The 27,056-nt window shown below is 41.0% G+C and overlaps 2 protein-coding genes across 15 annotated transcripts in view; one reads left to right on the top strand and one right to left on the bottom strand.

The window, feature by feature from the left end:
* Positions 1-11,569, bottom strand: part of LOC139766823 (uncharacterized) — a 48,665-nt gene extending 37,096 nt beyond the window's left edge. Inside the window, exon 1 of one of the 2 annotated variants that reach the window (XM_071695750.1) lies at positions 11,317-11,569. The gene's annotated coding sequence lies outside the window, so the exon portion shown is untranslated. The remainder of the gene's footprint in view (positions 1-11,316) is intronic. The other variant, XM_071695749.1, reaches the window with a different exon arrangement.
* The window catches only part of Nup54 (nuclear pore complex protein Nup54), a 222,087-nt gene that overhangs the window by 45,575 nt on the left and 149,456 nt on the right, over positions 1-27,056 (top strand). For 10 of the 13 annotated variants that reach the window (XM_071695762.1, XM_071695756.1, XM_071695761.1 and 7 more), the window contains exon 3: positions 26,026-26,076. The exons of the other annotated variants lie outside the window; for them this stretch is intronic. In XM_071695762.1, the coding sequence (XP_071551863.1) occupies positions 26,026-26,076 (51 nt within the window). The remainder of the gene's footprint in view (positions 1-26,025; positions 26,077-27,056) is intronic. 13 annotated transcript variants of the gene reach the window in all.

Raw genomic sequence — 27,056 nt, 5'->3', positions numbered from 1 at the left:
GGTTCTGGGAGCATTGAAGAATGTATGGAAGGCAAGAACGTTGTCACAGAGAGCGAAAATGGGTATGTTTGAAAGAATAGTGGTTCCAACAATGTTATATGGTTGTGAGATATGGGCTATAGATAGGGTTGTGCAGAGGAGGGTGGATGTGTTGGAAATGAGATGTTTGAGGACAATATGTGGTATGAGGTGTTTTGATTGAGTATGTAATGAAAGGGTAAGAGAGATGTGTGGTAATAAAAAAAGTATGGTTGAGAGAGCAGAAGAGGGTATGTTGAAATGGTTTGGTCAAATGGAGAAAATGAATGAGGAAAGATTGACAGAGAGGATATATGTGTCAGAGGTGGAGGGAAGAAGGAGAAGCAGGAGACCAAATTGGAGGTGGAAGGATGGAGTGAAAAAGATTTTGAGCGATTGGGGCCTGAACTTACAGGAGGGTGAAAGGCATGCAAGGAATTGACTGAATTGGGACAATGTGATATATTGGGGTCAATGTCCTGTCAGTGGATTGAACCAGGGCATGTGAAACGTGTAGGGTCTTTTCCTAGCGCTACCTCGCACACATGAGGGGGGAGGGGGATGGTATTCCATGTGTGGCGAGGTGGCGATGGGAATGAATAAAGGCAGACAGTGTGAATTGTGTGCATGGTTATATATGTATGTGTCTGTGTGTGTATATATCTGTGTACATTGAGATGTATAGGTATGTATATTTGCGTGTGTGGACGTGTATGTATATACATGTGTATGTGGGTGGGTTGGGCCATTTCTTTCGTCTGTTTCCTTGCGCTACCTCGCAAACGCGGGAGACAGTGACAAAGCAAAAAAAAAAATAATATATATATATTCAAAGCAAACACCTGATCCACACATCCTCTACCACTTCTGAAACCACACTGCTCTTCCCCAATCTGATGCTCTGTACATGCCTTCACCCTCTCAATCAATACCCTCCCATATAATTTACCAGGAATACTCAACAAACTTATACCTCTGTAATTTGAGCACTCACTCTTATCCCCTTTGCCTTTGTACAATGGCACTATGCACGCATTCCGCCAATCCTCAGGCACCTCACCATGAGTCATACATATATTAAATAACCTTACCAACCAGTCAACAATACAGTCACCCCCTTTTTTAATAAATTCCACTGCAATACCATCCAAACCTGCTGCCTTGCCGGCTTTCATCTTCCGCAAAGCTTTTACTACCTCTTCTCTGTTTACCAAATCATTTTCCCCAACCCTCTCACTTTGCACACCACTTCGACCCAAACACCCTATATCTGCCACTCTGTCATCAGACACATTCAACAAACCCTCAAAATACTCATTCCATCTCCTTCTCACATCACCACTACTTGTTTTCACCTCCCCATTTACGCCCTTCACTTTCCCATTTGCTCCCTTGTCTTACGCACCCTATTTACCTCCTTCCAGAACATCTTTTTATTCTCCCTAAAATTTACTGATAGTCTCTCACCCCAACTCTCATTTGCCCTTTTTTTCACCTCTTGCACCTTTCTCTTGACCTCCTGTCTCTTTCTTTTATACTTCTCCCACTCAATTGCATTTTTTCCCTGCAAAAATCGTCCAAATGCCTCTCTCTTCTCTTTCACTAATACTCTTACTTCTTCATCCCACCACTCACTACCCTTTCTAAACAGCCCACCTCCCACTCTTCTCATGCCACAAGCATCTTTTGCGCAATCCATCACTGATTCCCTAAATACATCCCATTCCTCCCCCACTCCCCTTACTTCCATTGTTCTCACCTTTTTCCATTCTGTACACAGTCTCTCCTGATACTTCCTCACACAGGTCTCCTTCCCAAGCTCACTTACTCTCACCACCTTCTTCACCCCAACATTCACTCTTCTTTTCTGAAAACCCATACTAATCTTCACCTTAGCCTCCACAAGATAATGATCAGACATCCCTCCAGTTGCACCTCTCAGCACATTGACATCCAAAAGTCTCTCTTTCGCACGCCTGTCAATTAACACGTAATCCAAGAATGTATGTGAGAAATACTTAGAAAAGCAAATGGATTTGTATGTAGCATTTATGGATCTGGAGAAGGCATATGATAGAGTTGATAGAGATGCTCTGTGGAAGGTATTAAGAATATATGGTGTGGGAGGCAAGTTGTTAGAAGCAGTGAAAAGTTTTTATCGAGGATGTAAGGCATGTGTACGTGTAGGAAGAGAGGAAAGTGATTGGTTCTCAGTGAATGTAGGTTTGCGGCAGGGGTGTGTGATGTCTCCATGGTTGTTTAATTTGTTTATGGATGGGGTTGTTAGGGAGGTAAATGCAAGAGTCTTGGAAAGAGGGGCAAGTATGAAGTCTGTTGGGGATGAGAGAGCTTGGGAAGTGAGTCAGTTGTTGTTCGCTGATGATACAGCGCTGATGGCGGATTCATGTGAGAAACTGCAGAAGCTGGTGACTGAGTTTGGTAAAGTGTGTGGAAGAAGAAAGTTAAGAGTAAATGTGAATAAGAGCAAGGTTATTAGGTACAGTAGGGTTGAGGGTCAAGTCAATTGGGAGGTGAGTTTGAATGGAGAAAAACTGGAGGAAGTGAAGTGTTTTAGATATCTGGGAGTGGATTTGTCAGCGGATGGAACCATGGAAGCGGAAGTGGATCATAGGGTGGGGGAGGGGGCGAAAATTTTGGGAGCCTTGAAAAATGTGTGGAAGTCGAGAACATTATCCCGGAAAGCAAAAATGGGTATGTTTGAAGGAATAGTGGTTCCAACAATGTTGTATGGTTGCGAGGCGTGGGCTATGGATAGAGTTGTGCGCAGGAGGATGGATGTGCTGGAAATGAGATGTTTGAGGACAATGTGTGGTGTGAGGTGGTTTGATCGAGTAAGTAACGTAAGGGTAAGAGAGATGTGTGGAAATAAAAAGAGCGTGGTTGAGAGAGCAGAAGAGGGTGTTTTGAAATGGTTTGGGCACATGGAGAGAATGAGTGAGGAAAGATTGACCAAGAGGATATATGTGTCGGAGGTGGAGGGAACGAGGAGAAGAGGGAGACCAAATTGGAGGTGGAAAGATGGAGTGAAAAAGATTTTGTGTGATCGGGGCCTGAACATGCAGGAGGGTGAAAGGAGGGCAAGAAATAGAGTGAATTGGAGTCATGTGGTATACAGGGGTTGACGTGCTGTCAGTGGATTGAAGCAAGGCATGTGAAGCGTCTGGGGTAAACCATGGAAAGCTGTGTAGGTATGTATATTTGCGTGTCTGGACGTGTGTATGTACATGTGTATGGGGGGGGGGGGTGGGGCCATTTCTTTCGTCTGTTTCCTTGCGCTACCTCGCAAACGCGGGAGACAGCGACAAAGTATAAAAAAAAAAAAAAAAAAATATATTATTTATTTATTTATTATACTTTGTCGCTGTCTCCCGCGTTTGCGAGGTAGCGCAAGGAAACAGACGAAAGAAATGGCCCAACCCCCCCCCCCATACACATGTATATACATACGTCCACACACGCAAATATACATACCTACACAGCTTTCCATGGTTTACCCCAGACGCTTCACATGCCTTGCTTCAATCCACTGACAGCACGTCAACCCCTGTATACCACATGACTCCAATTCACTCTATTTCTTGCCCTCCTTTCACCCTCCTGCATGTTCAGGCCCCGATCACACAAAATCTTTTTCACTCCATCTTTCCACCTCCAATTTGGTCTCCCTCTTCTCCTTGTTCCCTCCACCTCCGACACATATATCCTCTTGGTCAATCTTTCCTCACTCATCCTCTCCATGTGCCCAAACCACTTCAAAACACCCTCTTCTGCTCTCTCAACCACGCTCTTTTTATTTCCACACATCTCTCTTACCCTTACGTTACTCACTCGATCAAACCACCTCACACCACACATTGTCCTCAAACATCTCATTTCCACCACATCCATCCTCCTGCGCACAACTCTATCCATAGCCCACGCCTCGCAACCATACAACATTGTTGGAACCACTATTCCTTCAAACATACCCATTTTTGCTTTCCGAGATAATGTTCTCGACTTCCACACATTCTTCAAGGCTCCCAGAATTTTCGCCCCCTCCCCCACCCTATGATCCACTTCCGCTTCCATGGTTCCATCCGCTGCCAGATCCACTCCCAGATATCTAAAACACTTTACTTCCTCCAGTTTTTCTCCATTCAAACTTACCTCCAAATTGACTTGACCCTCAACCCTACTGTAACTAATAACCTTGCTCTTATTCACATTTACTCTTAACTTTCTTCTTTCACACATTTTACCAAACTCAGTCACCAGCTTCTGCAGTTTCTCACATGAATCAGCCACCAGCGCTGTATCATCAGCGAACAACAACTGACTCACTTCCCAAGCTCTCTCATCCCCAACAGACTTCATACTTGCCTCTCTTTCCAAAACTCTTGCATTCACCTCCCTAACAACCCCATCCATAAACAAATTAAACAACCATGGAGACATCACATACCCCTGCCGCAAACCTCCATTCACTGAGAACCAATCACTTTCCTCTCTTCCTACACGTACACATGCCTTACATCCTCGATAAAAACTTTTCAGTGCTTCTAACAACTTTTCTCCCACACCATATATTCTTAATACCTTCCACAGAGCATCTCTATCAACTCTATCATATGCCTTCTCCAGATCCATAAATGCTACATACAAATCCATTTGCTTTTCTAAGTATATGGATATATATATATATATATGGAGTGGAAAAAGGTGAGAACAATGGAAGTAAGGGGAGTGGGGGAGGAATGGGATGTATTTAGGGAATCAGTGATGGATTGCGCAAAAGATGCTTGTGGCATGAGAAGAGTGGGAGGTGGGTTGATTAGAAAGGGTAGTGAGTGGTGGGATGAAGAAGTAAGATTATTAGTTAAAGAGAAGAGAGAGGCATTTGGACGATTTTTGCAGGGAAAAAATGCAATTGAGTGGGAGATGTATAAAAGAAAGACAGGAGGTCAAGAGAAAGGTGCAAGAGGTGAAAAAGAGGGCAAATGAGAGTTGGGGTGAGAGAGTATCATTAAATTTTAGGGAGAATAAAAAGATGTTCTGGAAGGAGGTAAATAAAGTGCGTAAGACAAGGGAGCAAATGGGAACTTCAGTGAAGGGCGCAAATGAGGAGGTGATAACAAGTAGTGGTGATGTAAGGAGGGAATGGAGTGATTATTTTGAAGGTTTATTGAATGTGTTTGATGATAGAGTGGCAGATATAGGGTGTTTGGGTCGAGGTGGTGTGCAAAGTGAGAGGGTTAGGGAAAATGATTTGGTAAACAGAGAAAAGCTTTGCGGAAGATGAAAGCCGGCAAGGCAGCAGGTTTGGATGGTATTGCAGTGGAATTTATTAAAAAAGCGGGTGACTGTATTATTGACTGGTTGGTAAGGTTATTTAATGTATGTATGACTCATGGTGAGGTGCCTGAGGATTGGCGGAATGCGTGCATAGTGCCATTGCACAAAGGCAAAGGGGATAAGAGTGAGTGCTCAAATTAAAGAGGTATAAGTTTGTTGAGTATTCCTGGTAAATTATATGGGAGGGTATTGATTGAGAGGGTGAAGGCATGTACAGAGCATCAGATTGGGGAAGAGCAGTGTGGTTTCAGAAGTGGTAGAGGATGTGTGGATCAGGTGTTTGCTTTGAAGAATGTATGTGAGAAATACTTAGAAAAGCAAATGGATTTGTATGTAGCATTTATGGATCTGGAGAAGGCATATGATAGAGTTGATAGAGAGGCAAGTTGTTAGAAGCAGTGAAAAGTTTTTATCGAGGATGTAAGGCATGTGTACATGTAGGAAGAGAGGAAAGTGATTGGTTCTCAGTGAATGTAGGTTTGCGGCAGGGGTATGTGATGTCTCCATGGTTGTTTAATTTGTTTATGGATGGGGTTGTTAGGGAGGTGAATGCAAGAGTTTTGGAAAGAGAGGCAAGTATGAAGTCTGTTGTGGATGAGAGAGCTTGGGAAGTGAGTCAGTTGTTGTTCGCTGATGATACAGCGCTGGTGGCTGATTCATGTGAGAAACTGCAGAAGCTGGTGACTGAGTTTGGTAAAATGTGTGAAAGAAGAAAGTTAAGAGTAAATGTGAATAAGAACAAGGTTATTAGTTACAGTAGGGTTGAGGGTCAAGTCAATTTGGAGGTAAGTTTGAATGGAGAAAAACTGGAGGAAGTAAAGTGTTTTAGATATCTGGGAGTGGATCTGGCAGCGGATGGAACCATGGAAGCGGAAGTGGATCATAGGGTGGGGGAGGGGGCGAAAATTCTGGGAGCCTTGAAGAATGTGTGGAAGTCGAGAACATTATCTCGGAAAGCAAAAATGGGTATGTTTGAAGGAATAGTGTTTCCAACAATGTTGTATGGTTGGGAGGCGTGGGCTATGGATAGAGTTGTGCGCAGGAGGATGGATGTGGTGGAAATGAGATGTTTGAGGACAATGTGTGGTGTGAGGTGGTTTGATCGAGTAAGTAACGTAAGGGTGAGAGAGATGTGTGGAAATAAAAAGAGCATGGTTGAGAGAGCAGAAGAGGGTGTTTTGAAATGATTTGGGCACATGGAGAGAATGAGTGAGGAAAGATTGACTAAGAGGATATATGTGTCGGAGGTGGAGGGAACGAGGAGAAGTGGGAGACCAAATTGGAGGTGGAAAGATGGAGTGAAAAAGATTTTCAGTGATCGGGGCCTGAACATGCTGGAGGGTGAAAGGAGGGCAAGGAGTAGAGTGAATTAGATCGATGTGGTATACCGGGGTTGACGTGCTGTCAGTGGATTGAATCAGGGCATGTGAAGCGTCTGGGGTATGTTTCCAGTAACAATTTGTTGCTTTAATGTAGGTATTTATGTGATTTATGGTCTACCATATTTTTGCCTTGCAAATAACACAACATTTCCTGTTTTTGGATCTGATATTGAATTCCTACAAGCAACAATTTTAAAGTTATGCCACAAGCTATATTAAAATCCAGACTCACTCTGTTGTATCAGATGTGATGTAGCAGACAGCATAAAACATCACTGCCCAAATCCCACAATCAGGCCACCATTAATGTATGCATGTTTTTGAACTAAAGTCAGTACTTGACATGTAGTGTCTTTGGCTAGTACTCTCATCATTACTTATGCAATGATCACCATCACGACAATGCATCTTATTACTGTAGTATCTTCAACATCAGTTGTCACCACCCATTTGGTCAACAGCTCATCACTGTATGATTACTACCTGTTATTTTTTTTTATTTTCTCTTCTTTGTGTATATGAAGCATTACTTTATGTAATGAACAGAAATATATTTTTTGCTAATACATTTTATTTTTCTTTACATTGGGCCTTAATTGAAATATGGAGAGGTTGGTGAAAAGGAAAAAGAAGAGACAAGGGAAAGTATTTATGAATTTTGGAGGAAGTGAAAAGCCTGTCATTTAAAAAGTGCTAGGGCATAGTTATAGGGAAGATAGAAGGTAGAGTGTTCCAAAGATTTGTGGTGTAGGGAAAGAAAGAGTGATCAAAACAACCCACCCTTGAGTTACCAATGGCTACTGAGTATTGTAATCATGTGATGAAGCAACTTGCCAAGTGTTGCATGACCTAGCTAGTGGTGGGGCTTACAAGCAGCCAGCTCTCAGGAACAAAAACCAGAGTAATACCAATTGAAAAGGGAAAGTGAACCACCATTGCAGCATAGGGCAAATGGTTGATTTTGAGGTTAGCCTGGGAGAGTTGATAAATCGGTCCACTTTTGGCACAACTCTGTCAAGCAAGTTTGCATTGCTAGAACCACCCCAGATGTGAGAGCAGTACTTCTTGCAAGGACGGATCAATCCTTTGCATAAATGGAGCAACTGTATGGAAGAACAGAAATTTTGACTTCTAAATAGGACTTACAGTTTCTTAGAGTGACTTAGCTATTTCCAAAGTGTGGGGGTTTCCAAGATAGAGTGGATGTTACAAGAATATCAAGTATATTCATTGAGTTCAGTGAAATTATGGAACTGTCGAAGGAATGAGGAAAGTTATGAAGAATTTTTGATCGAGAGATGGGCAGAAGCTAGGTGTTGGTGGTGTTAAACTTCACCATATTTCATCTACCCCACTGAGATTTCCTGTCCAAGCCTGAATTTATTGAGGAAGTTGTGTCAAGATGAGCTGTAGATCGAATGAGAGAAGAAGAAGCAGAATTGAAGGATGTGGAGGAATGCAGTGTTGAGTCATCAATATATGATTTCATTTGGTTATTTGTAGAATAAAGTATATCATCAGTAGAAAATAGACAAAGCATGGGAGACAAGACTGAACCTTGAGGGACACTACTGTTGATGGAGAAAAGATAGAGGCTGATCCATCAATAACCATGGAGATAGATCGGCCAGAGAGGAAGCTAGACATAAGGTGATCAAAACACGGGAAGGAAACCAAAACTTGGGAGCTTAGAGATAAGACAGTGATGCCACACTTTGTCAAAAGTTTTGGATATATTAAGGGCAACTACATAGGATTCCTCAAAATCTTTCAGTGATGATAACCAAATATTATGATGATTGGAAAAAATATCACCAGCGGATCTAGCCATAAGGAAACCATGCTGTTGATCATAGAGAAGACTTTGAGATTCAAGAAGTCTAAGGATATGGTAGTTGAGGAGGTGCTCAAAGGCTTTGGAAATGGTAGATGTCAAAGCAACAAGATGATAGTTAGAGGGGTTTGAATGGCCACCCTTCTTAGGGATAGGATATAACAACACATGCTTCCAAGAAGAAAAAAAGTTCTGGTTTTTGAACAGAAACAGAACATTTAAGCAAGCACAGGTGCAAGCTCAGAGTAATACTCTTTCAGTACACAGGTATAGATGCCATAAGGACCTTGAACCTTTCTTGTGTCCGGAGAGAGGAATGCTTTTCGTTCAGTTCAAAAGGAGATTACTTGGAGGTGCATACATTTAGTAAGAGGAGCATCAGGGGATGAAGGTAAGTTATTCATCCAAGATGGAGTTAAAGGAGAAATGAGAATCAAAGAGAGTTGCTTTGCCTACAGGGAAGACATCTATAGTACAATCAGAAAGTAAAAATGGAGGGAAGGTAGAGCGACAGAAACTGTTAGTGATGCCCTTAGCTAAAAACCTGAAAGACCTGTGAGTGGATGAAGAGGAGAGGTTATTGCACTTCCTTTGAATAAAAGAATGTATTGCTCCATGGCTAACATATTTGCTGTGATTACAGTCACTGATGAATGCTGAATAGGAGTCGGGAAGGAGAGTTTTTCCAACCAACATGCTTGATCCCTTGCTTGAATAGCCTTAGAACAGAAATGGTAGAACCAAGAATTGGAAGATTAGGTCATCTTGGAGGAAGTGGGGATAAATGCTTTTTTTTTTTTTTTTTTTTTTTTCCCTCCCGCGTTTGCAAGGTAGCGCAAGGAAACAGACGAAAGAAATGGCTCAACCCACCCCCATACACATGTATATACATAAGTCCACACATGCAAATATACATACCTACACAGCTTTCCATGGTTTACCCCAGACGCTTCACATGCCCTGATTCAATCCACTGGCAGCACGTCAACCCCGGTATACCACATCGATCCAGTTCACTCTATTCCTTGCCCTCCTTTCACCCTCCTGCATGTTCAGGCCCTGATCACACAAAATCTTTTTCACTCCATCTTTCCACCTCCAATTTGGTCTCCCACTTCTCATCGTTCCCTCCACCTCCGACACATATATCCTCTTGGTCAATCTTTCCTCACTCATTCTCTCCACATGGAGCAATGCTTCTATCCCAACAAAAATAACCTCTCTGTGTTTGATGAAGACAGAAGCATCACCATATTATACAGTAATTTACTCAAGGAAAGTCAGAAAAGAATTTTTGTAAGTTATCCCAGTCAGCTTTGTTGAGGTGCCAATACTTACATTGAGAAGAGGCTGCTTAATAGGGAGGTGCCAGTAAAATATATATGTTTATGAAAGTATGGTCAGATGAACCAGGATTTTGTAACAATAGCATGAAGGATTAGAGGTACAAACAGGTCCAGAATATTAGGAGAATGATTGCAGTAGTTAGAGATATCAGTTTGGTGGATGACGATTTGCTCTAGATCGTTGAGAAAGGAGAATGTGAGGGCTTAAAAAGAACCTTCCACATGGGAGGAATTCAACCATTTCTTATGGTGAACTTTGAAATCCCTGCAATAGAGGGTCTCGGCTTGCAGATGAGGGGACATTATGGCTTCATGGCAGGAGTTTAGATAGTCCAAAAAAGATATAAGATTTGTGCTAGCACATTTCAAGCAACACACAGATAGTTCATAGGTTATGTCTCAGTAATTGCCTCCTTTCATGCTGATGTAATTCATACTGAGGGAGGGAATCACACGAGGATATATACCAGCCAACCAATCTAAATAATGTCATCAGTAGCCAATTATGATTATGATACAGAAGATTTAAAGGCAACGCCTTATTGATTAAACCAGTTAGAGAGAAAGATTCAAATGGTATTGCAGACTGAATATTTCTGTAGATGGGTCCTGAACATATCCTTGGGGGGCTTAGCCCCTTCTAGCTTCCTCTAAATCTGCCCTTGTTATAAGGGTACCTAATAAGTGATCAGTTAAAAAGGTTTTACTGGATGAATTTTATATTGCATTGGATGGTGACAGTGGCTTGAAGATGATGATTTAGGTAATGTTCATCCTATAGTGGCAACAGTATCAAAGGGAAACTGTTATTGTGAAATGAAGCATGTTTTCATTAGATGTATATATATGTCTCTTTTTATGATACAGTAAACCCTTGATTTAACGGACCCAATATGATGAATTTTGGATTGAACGGACCATGCAAATAACAGTACATTAATCAATGATAATTGAAAAAATTGAAAAAAAAAATCTCATGCCACACCATGCACGTTTTTTATCACTCTTGTTTTTTGTAGTGTGGGGATATACTCCTTTTGTTTTGGTCTCAGTCTGCCTCAAGCTACTGTGTGGTCAGGTTATATACAGAGAATTGTGGCTTTATTTATTGAATAATTTTGAAATCATCACAATTCAAAATTTCATCAAGGGAAAGAGGAGTTAAAGGAAAGCATGTGAACTGTATATTGTATTGAATAATGGCCCATGGGTTACATTCTTGTTTTAACAGACTTTCGACATTAACGGATGCCTCCTCCCCCCTATTAGTCCATTAAATCAAGGGTTTACTGTATATACAGAAGGAGAAATATTTTATAAGCACAGATTTTGTGGGAGAGGCATGTGAGCTATTTATATGCATGAGAACTACTTATTTCACCTTTTAGGTTGACCTGGAGATGTAGCCCCAATTTTATCTCTCTTAACTTGGTAGCAGTGTTAATGTTTTACTTGTATTCTTGAGATGTTTTACTTGTATTCTTGAGATGGTGTTGCAGAGTCCTCTGAAACTAAGACCATGAACTGAGTGTGTAGCATACTGCTTGTCTGCTCAGACTGTAAACAGGATGCCATCAGCTGCTGGTACATCCTCACTTGAGTACGTAACTTGAGTGTCAGCTATACTTTCAGATATTTTATTTCAGTGCATTCATGTTTGTGATGTAAATATTGAGATTTTATTTGACATTATACAAGGCTTTTTTCATGAATTAAAGATGATTATTTTTTATGTTTTACTTTTTATTGGTAATTTGTTTTTATTTTGAAAAGGCTTAGGGTCTTAGTCAGTCAAAGCATGTTATCAAATGTTTTTATGTGTCATTTCCTGTGAGTTTTTTTTGATTAGGCAGTGCCACACCTATGCATGTGGGTGTAGAGGAAAGTCTAGTAGCACAAGGTCTTGTTATGGTATTGTACATTTGATAACTGATTTTTAGACTTCCTAATTCTTTTACTTTTTCATAATGGTAGTTTCAGAAAGAGACATTGAATTATTAAGGATGGGGATGTAGTAGATTGAGAAAGAAAATTGGATAGAATTATATAAATCTTGAACAGTTACTCATATCTGGAAACTTAGGGTCAGGGATGACTCACAGTTCACATGTATTTATCCATTATTTATTTATTTTTTACGTAGTTACACCATGCCATTATATCAAGCATGTGGTGTATAGAAAGAAGCCAGTACATGTAAACAGTATGTTGAAGAGAATTTGAAGAATACTGCAACATGTCAGGGTCAGTCATATTAAACAGTATATTTCAAATGGTATTTCTTTCATCCTAACAGTAATCACCTTGTGAGCAAGTAGAAAGACTGAGAACCTGATCTTTTTGGGAATGATATGCCAAATCCTAATGATAACCCCCAGGGTAATTCCATTATCTGTTCTAAAGATAGGATCACCTCATGTAAACCACTCCTCACAATAATCTCTCAAAGAACATGGTTCACCTCACAGATCTAGTCTGGATTTAGCATTTAAACCCCTTTTAATCCCCAGTCTTTGCTTGCTTCAACAGAAGCCTCTGATTTGGTCATTCGTTTTGTGCCTTTATTCTTTGTCTGTAACTGTTGTAGCACTGTCTCTTCAAAATATGGGACTGGTTTCTTTTTATTAGTGCTTCTTTTCATGTTGAGGGAACTTAGGTTGGATTTTCACTTATTTATTATTATTTTTATTATTATTATTATGGCATGAGAAAGGTGGGAGGTGGGCAGATTAGAAAGGGTAGTGAGTGGTGGGATAAAGAAGTAAGATTGTTATTGAGAGAGGTGTTTGGATTATTTTTGTAGGGAAGTAGTGCAAATGACTAGGACATGTATAAAAGAAAGCGGCAGGAGATCAAGAGAAAGGTGCGAGAGGTGAAAAAGAGGGCAAATAAGAGTTAGGGGTGAGAGGATATCATTAAATTGTAGGGAGAATAAAAGGATGTTTTGGAAGTAGGTAAATAAAGTGCGTAAGACAAGAGAACAAATGGGAACATCGGTGAAGGGAGCAAATAGGGAGGTAATAACAAGTAGTGGTGAAGTGAGGAGATGGAGTGAGTATTTTGAAGGTTTGTTGAATGTGTTTGATAATAGCGGCAGATATAGGGTGTTTTGGTTGGAGTGGTGTGCAAAGTGAGAGGGTCAGGAAGAATTGTTTGGTAAACAGAGAAGAGGTAATGAAAGCTTTGTGGAAGATGAAAGCCGGCAAGGCGGTGGGTTTGGATGGTATTGCTGTGGAATTTATTAGAAAAGGGGGTGACTGTGTTGTTGATTGGTTGGTAAGGAAATTCAGTGCACGTATGAATCAGGGTGAAGTGCCTGAGGATTGGCGGAATGCTTGCATAGTCCCATTGTGCAGAGGCAAAGGGGAAAAAGGTGAGTGTTCAAATTACAGAGGCATAAGTTTGTTGAGTATTCCTGGGAAATTATATTGAAGAGTTTTAATTGAGAGGGTAAAGGTATGTACAGAGCATCAGACTGGGGAAGAGGAGTGTGGTTTCAGAAGTGATAGAGGATGTGTGGATAAGGTGTTTGCTTTGAAGAATGTATGTGAGAAATACTTAGAAAAGCAAATGGATTTGTATGTAGCACTTATGGATCTTTAGAAGACATGATAGGGTGCTGTCAGTGGATTGAACCAGGGCATGTGAAGCGTCTAGGGTAAACCATGGAAAGTTTTGTAGGGCCTGGATGTGGAAAGGGAGCTGTGCATTATACATGACAGCTAGAGACTGAGTGTGAATGAATGTGGCATTTGTTGTCTTTTCCTAGTGCTACCTCGCACCTATGTGGGAGAGGGGGTTGTCATTTCATGTGTGGCGAGGTGGTGATGGGAATGAATAAAGGCAGCAAGTATGAATTATATACATGTGTATATATGTATATGTCTGTGTATGTATATATATGTATACATTGAAATGTATAGGTATGTATATGTGCGTGTGTGGATGTGTATGTATATACATGTGTATGTGGGTGGGTTGGGCCATTCTTTCGTCTGTTTCCTTGCGCAACCTTGTTAACGCGGGAGACAGTGATAAAGTATAATAAAAAAGAATAAATAGAAAATACATGTTAATGTGCTGAGAGGTGCAGCTGGAGGGATGTCTGATCGTTATCTTGTGGAGGCGAAGGTGAAGATTTGTAGAGGTTTTCAGAAAAGAAGAGAGAATGTTGGGGTGAAGAGAGTGGTGAGAGTAAGTGAGCTTGGGAAGGAGACTTGTGTGAGGAAGTACCAGGAGAGACCGAGTACAGAATGGAAAAAGGTGAGAGCAAAGGACGTAAGGGGAGTGGGGGAGGAATGGGATGTATTTAGGGAAGCAGTGATGGCTTGCGCAAAAGATGCTTGTGGCATAAGAAGCATGGGAGGTGGGCAGATTAGAAAGGGTAGTGAGTGGTGGGATGAAGAAGTAAGATTATTAGTGAAAGAGAAGAGAGAGGCATTTGGACAATTTTTGCAGTGAAATAGTGCAAATGAGTGGGAGATGTATAAAAGAAAGAGGCAGGAGGTCAAGAGAAAGGTGCAAGAGGTGAAAAAGAGGGTGAATGAAAGATGGGGTGAGAGAGTATTATTAATTTTAGGGAGAATGAGATGTTTTGGAAGGAGGTAAATAAAGTGTGTAAGGCGAGAACAAATGGGAACATTGGTGAAGGGGGCTAATGGGGAGGTAATAGCAAGTATTGGTGATGTAAGAAGGAGATGGAGTGAGTATTTTTAAGGTTTGTTGAATGTGGTAGATGATAGAGTGGCAGATATAGGGTGTTTTGGTCGAGGTGGTGTGTAAAGTGAGAGGGTTAGGGAGAATGATTTGGTAAACAGAGAAGAGGTAGTAAGAGCTTTGTGGAAGATGAAAGCTGGCAAGGCAGCAGGTTTGGATGGTACTGCAGTGGAGATCATTAAAAAAAGGGGTGACTGTGTTGTTGACTGGTTGATAAGGATATTTAATGTATGTATGGCTCATGGTGAAGTGCCTGAGGATTGGCGGAATGCATGCATTGTGGCAGTGCACAAAGGCAAAGTGGATAAAGTTGAGTGTTCAAATTAGAGAGGTATAAGTTTGTTGAGTATTCCTGGGAAATGATATGGGAGGGTATTGATTGAGAGGGTGAAGGCATGTACAGAGCATCAGATTGGGGAAGAGCAGTGTGGTTTCAGAAGTGGTAGAGGATATGTGGATCAGGTGTTTGCTTTGAAGAATGTATGTGAGAAGTACTAAGAAAAACAAATGGATTTGTATGTAGCATTTATGGATCTGGAGAAGGCATATGATAGAGATGCTCTGTGAAAGGTATTAAGAATATATGGTGTGGGAGGCAAGTTGCTAGAAACAGTGAAAAGTTTTTATCAAGGATGTAAGGCATGTGTATGAGTAGGAAGAGAGGAAAGTGATTTGTTCTCAGTGAATGTCGGTTTGCTGCAGGGATTTGTAATGTCTCCATGGTTCTCTAATTTGTTTATGGATGGCATTGTTAGGGAGGTGAAGGCAAGAGTTTTGGAGAGATGGGCAAGTATGCAGTCTGTTGTGGATGAGAGGGCTTGGGAAGTGAGTCAGTTTTGTTTGCTGATGATACAATGTTGGTGGCTGATTCATGTGAGAAACTGCAGAAGTTGGTGACTGAGTTTGGTAAAGTGTGTTAAAGAAGAAAGCTGAGAATAAATATGGATAAGAGCAAGGTTATTAGTTAGAGTAAGGTTGAGGAATAAGTCAATTGGGAGGTAAGTTGGAATGGAGGAAAACTGGAGGAAGAGAAGTGTTTTAGTTATCTGGGAGTGGATTTGGCAGTGGATGGAACCATGGCAGCAGATAAGAGTCACAGGGTTGGGGAGAGGGTGAAGGTTCTGGGAGTTTTGAAGAATATGTGGAAGGCAAGAACATTATCTCAGAGACCAAAAATGGGTATGTTTGAAGGAATAGTGGTTCCAACAATGTTATATGGTTGTGAGACATGGACAATAGATAAGGTTGTGTGGAGGAAGGTGGATGTGTTGGAAATGAGATGTTTGAGGACAATATGTGGTGTGAAGTGGTTTGATCAAGTAAGTATTGAAAGGGTAAGAAAGATATGTGGTAATAAAAAGTGTGGTTTAGAGAGCAGAAGAGGGTGTGTTGAAATGGTTTAGTCACATGGAGAGAATGAGTGAGGAAAGATTGACAAAGAGGATATATGTGTCAGAGGTGGAGGGAACGAGGAGAAGTGGGAGACCAAATTGGAGGTGGAAGGATGAAGTGAAAAAGATTTTGAGCAATTGGGGCCTGAACATGCAGGAGGGTGAAAGGCATGCAAAGAATAGAGTGAATTTTAACATTGTGGTACAGTGGGGTAGACGTGCTGTCAATGGATTGAACCAGGGCCTGTGAATCGTCTGGGGGTAAACCATGTAAAGTTTTGTGGGGCTGGATGTGGAAAGGGAACTGTGGTTTTGGTGCATTATACATGACAGCTAGAGACTGAGTATGAACGAATGTGTCCTTTGTTGTCTTTTCCTAGCACTATTTCGCATGCACGTGGGGGGAGGGGGGTGTCATTTCATGTGTGGCGGGATTGGATGAAGGCAGCATGTATGAATTTACATGTGTATATATGTATATGTCTGTGTATGTATATGTTTGTACACGTTGAAATGTATAGGTATGTGTATGTGTGTGTGTGCTCGTTTTTGTACATGCATGTGTATGTAGGTGGGTTGGGCCATTCTTTTGTCTGTTTCCTTGTGCTACCTTACAAACATGGGAGACAGTAAAGAAGTATGATAATAGAAATATATGTGTCAGAGGTGGAGGGAATGAGGAGAAGTGGGAGACCAAATTGGAGGTGGAAGAATGGAGTGAAAAAGATTTTGAGTGATCAGGGCCTGGACATACAGGATGGTGAAAGGTGTGAAAGGAGTAGAGTGAATTGGAATGATGTGATATACCGGGGTCGACATGCTGTCAATGGATTGAACCAGGGCATGTGAAGCGTCTGTGGTAAACCATGGAAAGTTTTGTGGGGCCTGGATGTGGAAAGGGAGCTGTGGTTTCGATGCATTACACATGACAGCTAGAGACTGAGTGTGAAGGAATGTGGCCTTTTGTCTTTTCCTAGTGCTACCTCACAGGGAGAGGGGGAATGCGATTTCATGTGTGGCGGTGTGGCGATGGGAATGAATAAAGGCAGCAAGTAAGAATATTTCCATGTGTATATATGTATATGTCTGTGTATGTATATATATCTATACGTTGAAATGTATAGGTATGTATATGTGCATGTGTGGACATATATGTATATACATGTATATGTGGATGGGTTGGGCCATTCTTTCATCTGTTTCTTAGCGCTACCCCGCTAACGCGGGAGACAGGGACAAAGTATAATAATAATGATAGAGTATATGTTTTGATAGTATTTTGAGGGTTTTATTTTTTTGTTTAATTTCTGGGATTAGAAATGCATGTGAACTATACTGTATATTTCTTAACATTCTATTCACATTTTTGTTTTAAATCTACCCCAGGAATGAACACCCCCTACCCAACCTATTGAATCATGTGGTAAATTTTGATCCACTCTGGTGTTTCCATTAAGTTATATATTGGTAAAGCATATCCGCTTTGTATATTGTGGACAAGATGTATTTCTGGATACGTGGTTTTATTGGGGTAAGAAAATACATACAAGTACATTGACACTTAAGGTGCCATGACCATTAGTCTGCTGTTGATTTAGGATGTTATGAACATCAGTTTCCAAACTTGATTTCCTGACACAAATTGAACTTCACATATATTGTAGGGTTTGTTGGCTGGCCATACTTTAAATCCCAAGCAGGGGATGAGTCATTTGAGCTTTCTGGAAGCCTCGAAAACTTGCTAGTGTTCACGAAGGGTAGGCTATCTCCTTTTGTAGAGCTTCACTGCATCTTTTTCTCCCATCACTACATGTACCACCATCTGCTGTGTTCTACCAGCCCCACATTGCTTATATATAGGTTGATCTCTACACTGGGAATTTTTCAATCTTAATTCGTAAGAAAAGTAAATGTAGATTTTTGTACATGTAATTATGTAAATGGATTGGTTAAGAAATTATGTGTGTACTTTGGATTGGCTAGTCCAGTATATATTGTATTTTTTCCAAACTAGGAATGGTTTAATCTGTACTCAGAAGAAAAATAGATTATGATTTTCATAATTCTGTGTGCAACTTTTACTTTTTCACACACACACCAGAAGGGGGTAGTATCAATATCATTATGCTAAGAGTCCACATTTGTCTCCACATAGCAGGTTGTAGATTGTCATTTTCTGTCTCAAAAGTTTTCTTTTTCAAAAAGTGAAGAATAATATCAACAAAGATTGAGATGCCAGTGGTTTACATTGATACTGTTTTCTTTTTTAAGACTTCAGCTTTGGAACACCCAGTGCTGCTGGAAGTTCAACAGGATCTGGAGGTGAGTATTTGAATGGAAAGCAAAGTTTGTTACTTTATCTCGTGCCAAAGAAACATGCAGAGTTTGGTCATATAATAAAGGTACAATGGAAACAAGCTTTCATGAGATTGTTTGATGATTGGACCAACAAATGTTTAGCCGAAGCTTATATTTGTTCACGTTTCTGGTTATCATTTGCAATGGAAATGAGCACTGATGAGATTCTTTGATGATTGGACAGACAGAAGTTGAATTATAACATCTATTTGCTTTTGATCATCATTTGCTTCAGAGAAAGTCTTGCTGCAGAGCAAACAGTTGAACCTCGGGAGTAGGATATATACTGGTGAACAACCTCAGGAGTTGGATATATGCAGGGGAACCTCAGGACTAGGATATATACAGGTGAACATCCTCAGGAGTAGGATATATACAGGTGAATAACCTTGGGAGTAGGGTATATACAGGTGAACCTCAGGATTAGGATATATACAGGTGAACCTCAGGAGTAGGATATATATAGGTGAACAACCTCAGGAGTAGGATATATACAGATGAACAACCTCGGGAGTAGGATATAAACAGATGAACCTCAGGAGTAGGATATATATAGGTGAACAAGCTCAGGAGTAGGATATGTACAGGTGAACATCCTCAGGAGTAGGATGTATACTGGTTAACAACCTCAGGAGTAGGATATATACTGGTGAACCTCAGGAGTAAGATATATGAAAGTGAACAACCTCAGGAGTAGGATATATACAAGTGAACAACTTTGGGAGTAGGATATATACAGGTGAAGATCACAAGTAAGATGTGTACTGGTGAACAACCTCAGGAATAAGATATATACAGGTGAACAACCTTGGGATTAGGATATATACAGGTGAACCTCAGGAGTAGGATATATTCAGGTGAACCTCAGGAGTAGGATATATACTGGTGAACAACCTTGGGAGTAGGATATATACAGGTGAACAACCTCAGGAGTAGGATATATACAGGCAGGTGAACCTCAGGAGTAGGATATATACAGGTGAAAAAACCTCAGGAGTAGGATATATACAGATGAACAACCTCGGGAGTAGGATATGTACAGGTGAACCTCAGGAGTAGGATATATACAAATGAACGACCTCAGGAGTAGGATATATACAGGTGAACAACCTTGGGAGTAGGGTGTATGAAGGTGAACCTCAGGAGTAGGATCAATACAGGTGAACAACTTCAGGAGTAGGATATATACAGGTAAACAACCTCAGGAGTAGGATATATACAGGTAAACAACCTCAGGAGTAGGATATATACAGGGGAACAACCTTTGGAGTAGGATATATACAGTTGAACCTCAGGAGTACGATATATACAGGTGAATAACCTCAGGAGTAGGATATATACAGGTGAACCTCAAGAGTAGGATATATACAGGTGAAGAACCTGATGAGTAGGATATGTACAGATGAACAACCTTTAGAGTAGGATATATACAGGTGAACCTTGGGAGTAGGATATGTACAGATGAGCAACTTCAGGAGTAGGATATATACAGGTGAACAACCTCAGGAGTAGGAGGTATACAGGTGAACAACCTTGGGAGTAGGATATATACAGGTGAACTTCAGGAGTAGGATATATACAGGTGAACAGCCTCGGGAGTAGGATGTATGCAGGTGAACCTCAGGAGTAGGATGTATACAGGTGACAATCTTGGGAGTAGGATATATACAGGTGAACAACCTCGGGAGTAGGATATATACAGGTGGGAACCCCCCACCCCCACCCGAGTAGGATATATACAGGTGAACATCCTCAGGAGTAGGATATATACAGGTAACAACCTCAGGAGTAGGATATATACAGGTGAACCACAGGAGTAGGATATATACAGGTGAACAACCTCAGGAGTAGGACATATGCAGGGGAACCTCAGGAGTAGGATATATATACAGGTGAACATTATGAGTAGGATATGTACAGGTGAACAACCTTGGGAGTAGGATATATACAGGTGAACAACCGTAGCAACCTTAGGAGTCGGATGTACACGAGTGAACCACAGGAATAGGATATATACAGGTGAACAACTTCAGGAGTAGGATATTTACAAGTGAACCTCAGGAGTAGGATATATACAGGTGAACAACCTTAGGAGTAGGATTTATATAGGTGAACCTCAGGAGTAGGATATATACAGGTGAACATCAGGAGTAGGGTTTATACAGTTGAACCTCAGGAGTAGTATACATACAGGTAATCCTCAGGTGTAGGATATGTATGTACATTTGAACAACCTGAGGAGCTGGATATATACAGGTGAACCTCAGGAGTGGGATATATACAGGTGGACCTCAGGAGTAGGATATATACAGGTGAACCTCAGGAGTAGGATATATACAGATGAACCCCCAGAAGTAGGATGTATACTGGTGAACAACCTCAGGAGTAGGATATATACAGAGGAACAACCTCAGGAGAGATATATATATATACAGGTGAACCTCAGGATTAGGATATGTAAAGGTGAACCCCAGGAGTAGGATATATACAGGTGAACAACCTCAGGAGTAGGACATATTCAGGTGAGCCTAAGGAGTTGGATATTTCCAGGTGAACCTCAGGGGTAGCATATGTACAGGTGAACTTCAGGAGTTTGTGGGGCCTGGATGTGGAAAGGGAGCTGTGGTTTCATTGCATTATACATGACAGCTAGAGACTGAGTGTGAATGAATGTGGCCTTTTATCTTTTCCTGGTGCCATCTCGTTGGAGGGGGGAATACTATTTCATTTGTGGTGGGGTGGCGATGGGAATGGATGAAGGCAGCAAGTATGAGTATGTACATGTGTATATGTTTGTGTATGTATATGTACGTGTACGTTTAAATGTGTATGTATGTATATGTGCATGTATGGGCGTTTATGTATATAAGTGTGTGTAGGTGGGTTGGGCCATTCCTTGTCTGTTTCCTTGCGTGACCTTGCTGACACGGGAGGCAGCAATTAAGTTGTGGGACAATGTGATAGAGTGTAAGAAAGTAAACTCTAGATTGATATGGGTAAAACTGAAAGCGGATGGAGAGAGATGGGTGATTATTGGTGCCTCTGCACCTGGTCATAAGAAGAAAGATCATGAGACGCAAGTGTTTTGGGAGCAGATGAGTGAGTGTGTTAGCAGCTTTGATGCACGAGACCGGGTTATAGTGATGGGTGATTTGAATGCATAGGTGAGTAATGTGGCAGTTGAGGGTATAATTGGTGTACATGGGGTGTTCAGTGTTGTAAATGGAAATGGTGAAGAGCTTGTAGATTTGTGAGCTGAAAAGGGACTGGAAATTGGGAATACCCAGTTTAAAAAGAGAGATATATGTATACATATGAAATGCGTGCAAGGAATAGAGTATATTGGAACGATGTGGTATACCGGGGTCGACGTGCCGTCAATGGATTGAAAAAGGGGATGTGAAATGTCTGGGGTAAACCATGGAAATTTTTGTAGGGCTTGGATGAGGAAAGGGAGCTGTGGTTTTGGTGCTCTATACATGATAGCTAAAGACTGAGTGTGAATGAATGTGGCCTTTGTTGTCTTTTCCTAGTGCTACCTTGCACACATGTGGGGGGAGGGGGTTGTCATTTCTTGTGTGACAGGGTGGCGACAGGAATGAATAAAGGCAGACAGTATGAATTATGTACATGTGTATATATGGGTATATGTTTGTGTTTGTATATATATGTATACGTTGAGATGTATAGGTATGTATGTGTGCGTGTGTGGACGTGTATGTATATACATGTGTATGTGGATGGGTTGGGCCATTCTTTCGTCTGTTTCCTTGTGCTACCTTTCACCCTCCTGCATGTTCAGGCCCCGATCACTCAAAATCTTTTTCACTCCATCTTTCCACCTCCAATTTGGTCTCCCACTTCTCGTTCCCTCCACCTCTGACACATATATCCTCTTAGTCAATCTTTCCTCACTCATTCTCTCCATGCGACCAAACCATTTCAAAACACCCTCTTTCTGCTTCTCAACCACACTCTTTTTATTACCACACATCTCTCTTACCCTATTATTACTTACTCGATCAAACCACCTCACACCACATATTGTCCTCAAACATCTCATTTCCAGCGCATCCTTCCTCCTGTGCGCAACTCTATCCATAGCCCATGCCTTGCAACCATATAACATTGTTGGAACCACTATTTCTTCAAACATACCCATTTTTGCTTTCTGAGATAATGTTCTCGACTTCCACACATTCTTCAAAACTCCCAGACTTTTCGCCCCCTCCCCCACCCTATGATTCACTTCCGCTTCCATGGTTCCATCCGCTGCCAAATCCACTCTCAGATATCTAAAACACTTCACTTCCTCCAGTTTTTCTCCATTCAAACTTACCTCTCGATTGACTTGACCCTCAACCCTACTGTACCTAATAACCTTGCTCTTATTCACATTTACTCTCAGCTTTCTTCTTTCACACACTTTACCAAACTCAGTCACCAGCTTCTGCAGTTTCTCACATGAATCAGCCACCAGTGCTGTATCATCAGCGAACAACAACTGACTCACTTCCCAAGCTCTCTCATCCACAACAGACTGCATACTTGCCCCTCTTTCCAAAACTCTTGCATTCACCTCCCTAACAACCTCATCCATAAACAAATTAAACAACCATGGAGACATCACACACCCCTGCCGCAAACCTACATTCACTGAGAACCAATCACTTTCCTCTCTTTCTACGCATACACATGCCCTACATCCTCAAGTTTTGGCGGGTTTGGATGGTATTGCAGTGGAATTTATTAAGAAAGGGGGTGACTGTATTGTTGACGGTAGATAAAGTTATTTAATGTATGTATGAGGATTGCCTGAGGATTGGCGGAATGCTTGCGTGTGCCATGTACAAAGGCAAAGGGGATAAAGTGAGTGCTCAAATTACAGAGGTATAAGTTTGTTGAGTATTCCTGGGAAATTATATGGGAGGGTATTGATTGAGAGGGTGAAGGCATGTGCAGAGCATCAGATTGGGGAAGAGCAATGTGGTTTCAGAAGTGGTAGAGGATGTGTGGGTCAGGTGTTTGCTTTGAAGAATGTATGTGAGAAATACTTAGAAAAGCAAATGGATTTGTATGTAGCATTTATGGATCTGGAGAAGGCATATGAAGAGTTGATAGAGATGCTCTGTGGAAGGTATTAAGAATATATGGTGTGGGAGGCAAGTTGTTAGAAGCAGTGAAAAGTTTTTATCAAGGATGTAAGGCATGTGTACGTGTAGGAAGAGAGGAAAGTGATTGGTTCTCAGTGAATGTAGGTTTGCAGCAGGGGTGTGTGATGTCCCATGGTTGTCAATTTGTTTATGGATGGGTTGTTAGGGAGGTGAATGGCAAGAGTTTTGGAAAGAGGGGCAAGTATGCAGTCTGTTGTGGATGAGAGAGCTTGGGAAGTGAGTCAGTTGTTGTTCGCTGATGATACACGCTGGTGGCTGATTCATGTGAGAAACTGCAGAAGCTTGGTGACTGAGTTTGGTAAAGTGTGTGAAAGGAGAAAGCTAAGAGTAAATGTGAATAAGACAAGGTTATTAGGTACAGTAGGGTAGAGGGTCAAGCCAATTGGAGGTAAGTTTGAATGGAGGAAAAAATACTGGAGAAGTGAAGTGTTTTAGATATCTGGGAGTGGATTTGGTAGTGGATGGAACCATGGAAGCGGAAGTGAATCATAGGGAGGGGGAGAGGGGCGAAAGTTCTGGGAGGTTGAAGAATGTGTGGAAGTCGAGAACATTATCTCGGAAAGCAAAAATCGGTATGTTTGAAGGAATAGTGGTTCCAACAATGTTATATGGTTGCGAGGCTGGGTTATGGATAGAGTTGTGCGGAGGAGGGTGGATGTGCTGGAAATGAGATGTTTGAGGACAATATGTGGTGTGAGTGGTTTGATCGAGTAATAATAAAGGGTAAGAAAGATGTGTGGTAATAAAAGAGTGTGGTTGAGAGAGCAGAAGAGGGTGTCTTGAAATGGTTTGGTCACATGGAGAGAATGAGTGAGGAAAGATTGACCAAGAGGATATATGTGTCAGAGGTGGAGGGAACAAGGAGAAGTGGGAGACCAAATTGGAGGTGGAAAGATGGAGTGAAAAGGATTTTGAGTGATCGGGGACTGATCATGCAGGAGGGTGAAAGACTGCAAGAAATAGAGTGAATTGGAACATTGTGGTATACAGGGTCGACGGCTGTCATGGATTGAACCAGGGCATGTGAAGCGTCTGTGGTAAACCATGGAAAGTTTTGTGGGGCCTGGATGTGGAAAGGGAGCTGTGGTTTCGATGCATTACACATGACAGCTAGAGACTGGGTGTGAAGGAATGTGGCCTTTTGTCTTTTCTTAGTGCTACCTCACAGGGAGAGGGGGAATGCGATTTCATGTGTGGCGGTGTGGCGATGGGAATGAATAAAGGCAGCAAGTAAGAATATTTCCATGTGTATATATGTATATGTCTGTGTATGTATATATATCTATACGTTGAAATGTATAGGTATGTATATGTGCATGTGTGGACATATATGTATATACATGTATATGTGGATGGGTTGGGCCATTCTTTCATCTGTTTCTTAGCGCTACCCCGCTAACGCGGGAGACAGGGACAAAGTATAATAATAATGATAGAGTATATGTTTTGATAGTATTTTGAGGGTTTTATTTTTTTGTTTAATTTCTGGGATTAGAAATGCATGGGAACTATACTGTATATTTCTTAACATTCTATTCACATTTTTGTTTTAAATCTACCCCAGGAATGAACACCCCCTACCCAACCTATTGAATCATGTGGTAAATTTTGATCCACTCTGGTGTTTCCATTAAGTTATATATTGGTAAAGCATATCCGCATTGTATATTGTGGACAAGATGTATTTCTGGATACGTGGTTTTATTGGGGTAAGAAAATACATACAAGTACATTGACACTTAAGGTGCCATGACCATTAGTCTGCTGTTGATTTAGGATGTTATGAACATCAGTTTCCAAACTTGATTTCCTGACACAAATTGAACTTCACACATATATTGTAGGCTTTGTTGGCTGGCCATACTTTAAATCCCAAGCAGGGGATGAGTCATTTGAGCTTTCTGGAAGCCTCGAAAACTTGCTAGTGTTCACGAAGGGTAGGCTATCTCCTTTTGTAGAGCTTCACTTCATCTTTTTCTCCCATCACTACATGTACCACCATCTGCTGTGTTCTACCAGCCCCACATTGCTTATATATAGGTTGATCTCTACACTGGGAATTTTTAAATCTTAATTCGTAAGAAAAGTAAATGTAGATTTTTGTACGTGTAATTATGTAAATGGATTGGTTAAGAAATTATGTGTGTACTTTGGATTGGCTAGTCCAGTATATATTGTATTTTTTCCAAACTAGGAATGGTTTAATCTGTACTCAGAAGAAAAATAGATTATGATTTTCATAATTCTGTGTGCAACTTTTACTTTTTCACACACACACCAGAAGGGGGTAGTATCAATATCATTATGCTAAGAGTCCACATTTGTCTCCACATAGCAGGTTGTAGATTGTCATTTTCTGTCCCAAAAGTTTTCTTTTTCAAAAAGTGAAGAATAATATCAACAAAGATTGAGATGCCAGTGGTTTACATTGATACTGTTTTCTTTTTTTAGACTTCAGCTTTGGAACACCCAGTGCTGCTGGAAGTTCAACAGGATCTGGAGGTGAGTATTTGAATGGAAAGCAAAGTTTGTTACTTTATCTCGTGCCAAAGAAACATGCAGAGTTTGGTCATATAATAAAGGTACAATGGAAACAAGCTTTCATGAGATTGTTTGATGATTGGACCAACAAAGCCGAAGCTTATATTTGTTCACGTTTCTGGTTATCATTTGCAATGGAAATGAGCACTGATGAGATTCTTTGATGATTGGACAGACAGAAGTTGAATTATAACATCTATTTGCTTTTGATCATCATTTGCTTCAGAGAAAGTCTTGCTGCAGAGCAAACAGTTGAACCTCGGGAGTAGGATATATACTGGTGAACAACCTCAGGAGTTGGATATATGCAGGGGAACCTCAGGACTAGGATATATACAGGTGAACATCCTCAGGAGTAGGATATATACAGGTGAATAACCTTGGGAGTAGGATATATACAGGTGAACCTCAGGATTAGGATATATACAGGTGAACCTCAGGAGTAGGATATATATAGGTGAACAACCTCAGGAGTAGGATATATACAGATGAACAACCTCGGGAGTAGGATATAAACAGATGAACCTCAGGAGTAGGATATATATAGGTGAACAAGCTCAGGAGTAGGATATGTACAGGTGAACATCCTCAGGAGTAGGATGTATACTGGTTAACAACCTCAGGAGTAGGATATATACTGGTGAACCTCAGGAGTAAGATATATGAAAGTGAACAACCTCAGGAGTAGGATATATACAAGTGAACAACTTTGGGAGTAGGATATATACAGGTGAAGATCACAAGTAAGATGTGTACTGGTGAACAACCTCAGGAATAAGATATATACAGGTGAACAACCTTGGGATTAGGATATATACAGGTGAACCTCAGGAGTAGGATATATTCAGGTGAACCTCAGGAGTAGGATATATACTGGTGAACAACCTCAGGAGTAGGACATATGCAGGGGAACCTCAGGAGTAGGATATATATACAGGTGA

The sequence above is a fragment of the Panulirus ornatus genome, chromosome 58 (assembly GCF_036320965.1).
Source record: "Panulirus ornatus isolate Po-2019 chromosome 58, ASM3632096v1, whole genome shotgun sequence".
NCBI lineage: Eukaryota > Metazoa > Arthropoda > Malacostraca > Decapoda > Palinuridae > Panulirus > Panulirus ornatus.
Note: the sequence above shows the minus strand (reverse complement) of the source record. Positions and strands in the feature narration are given on the sequence as shown.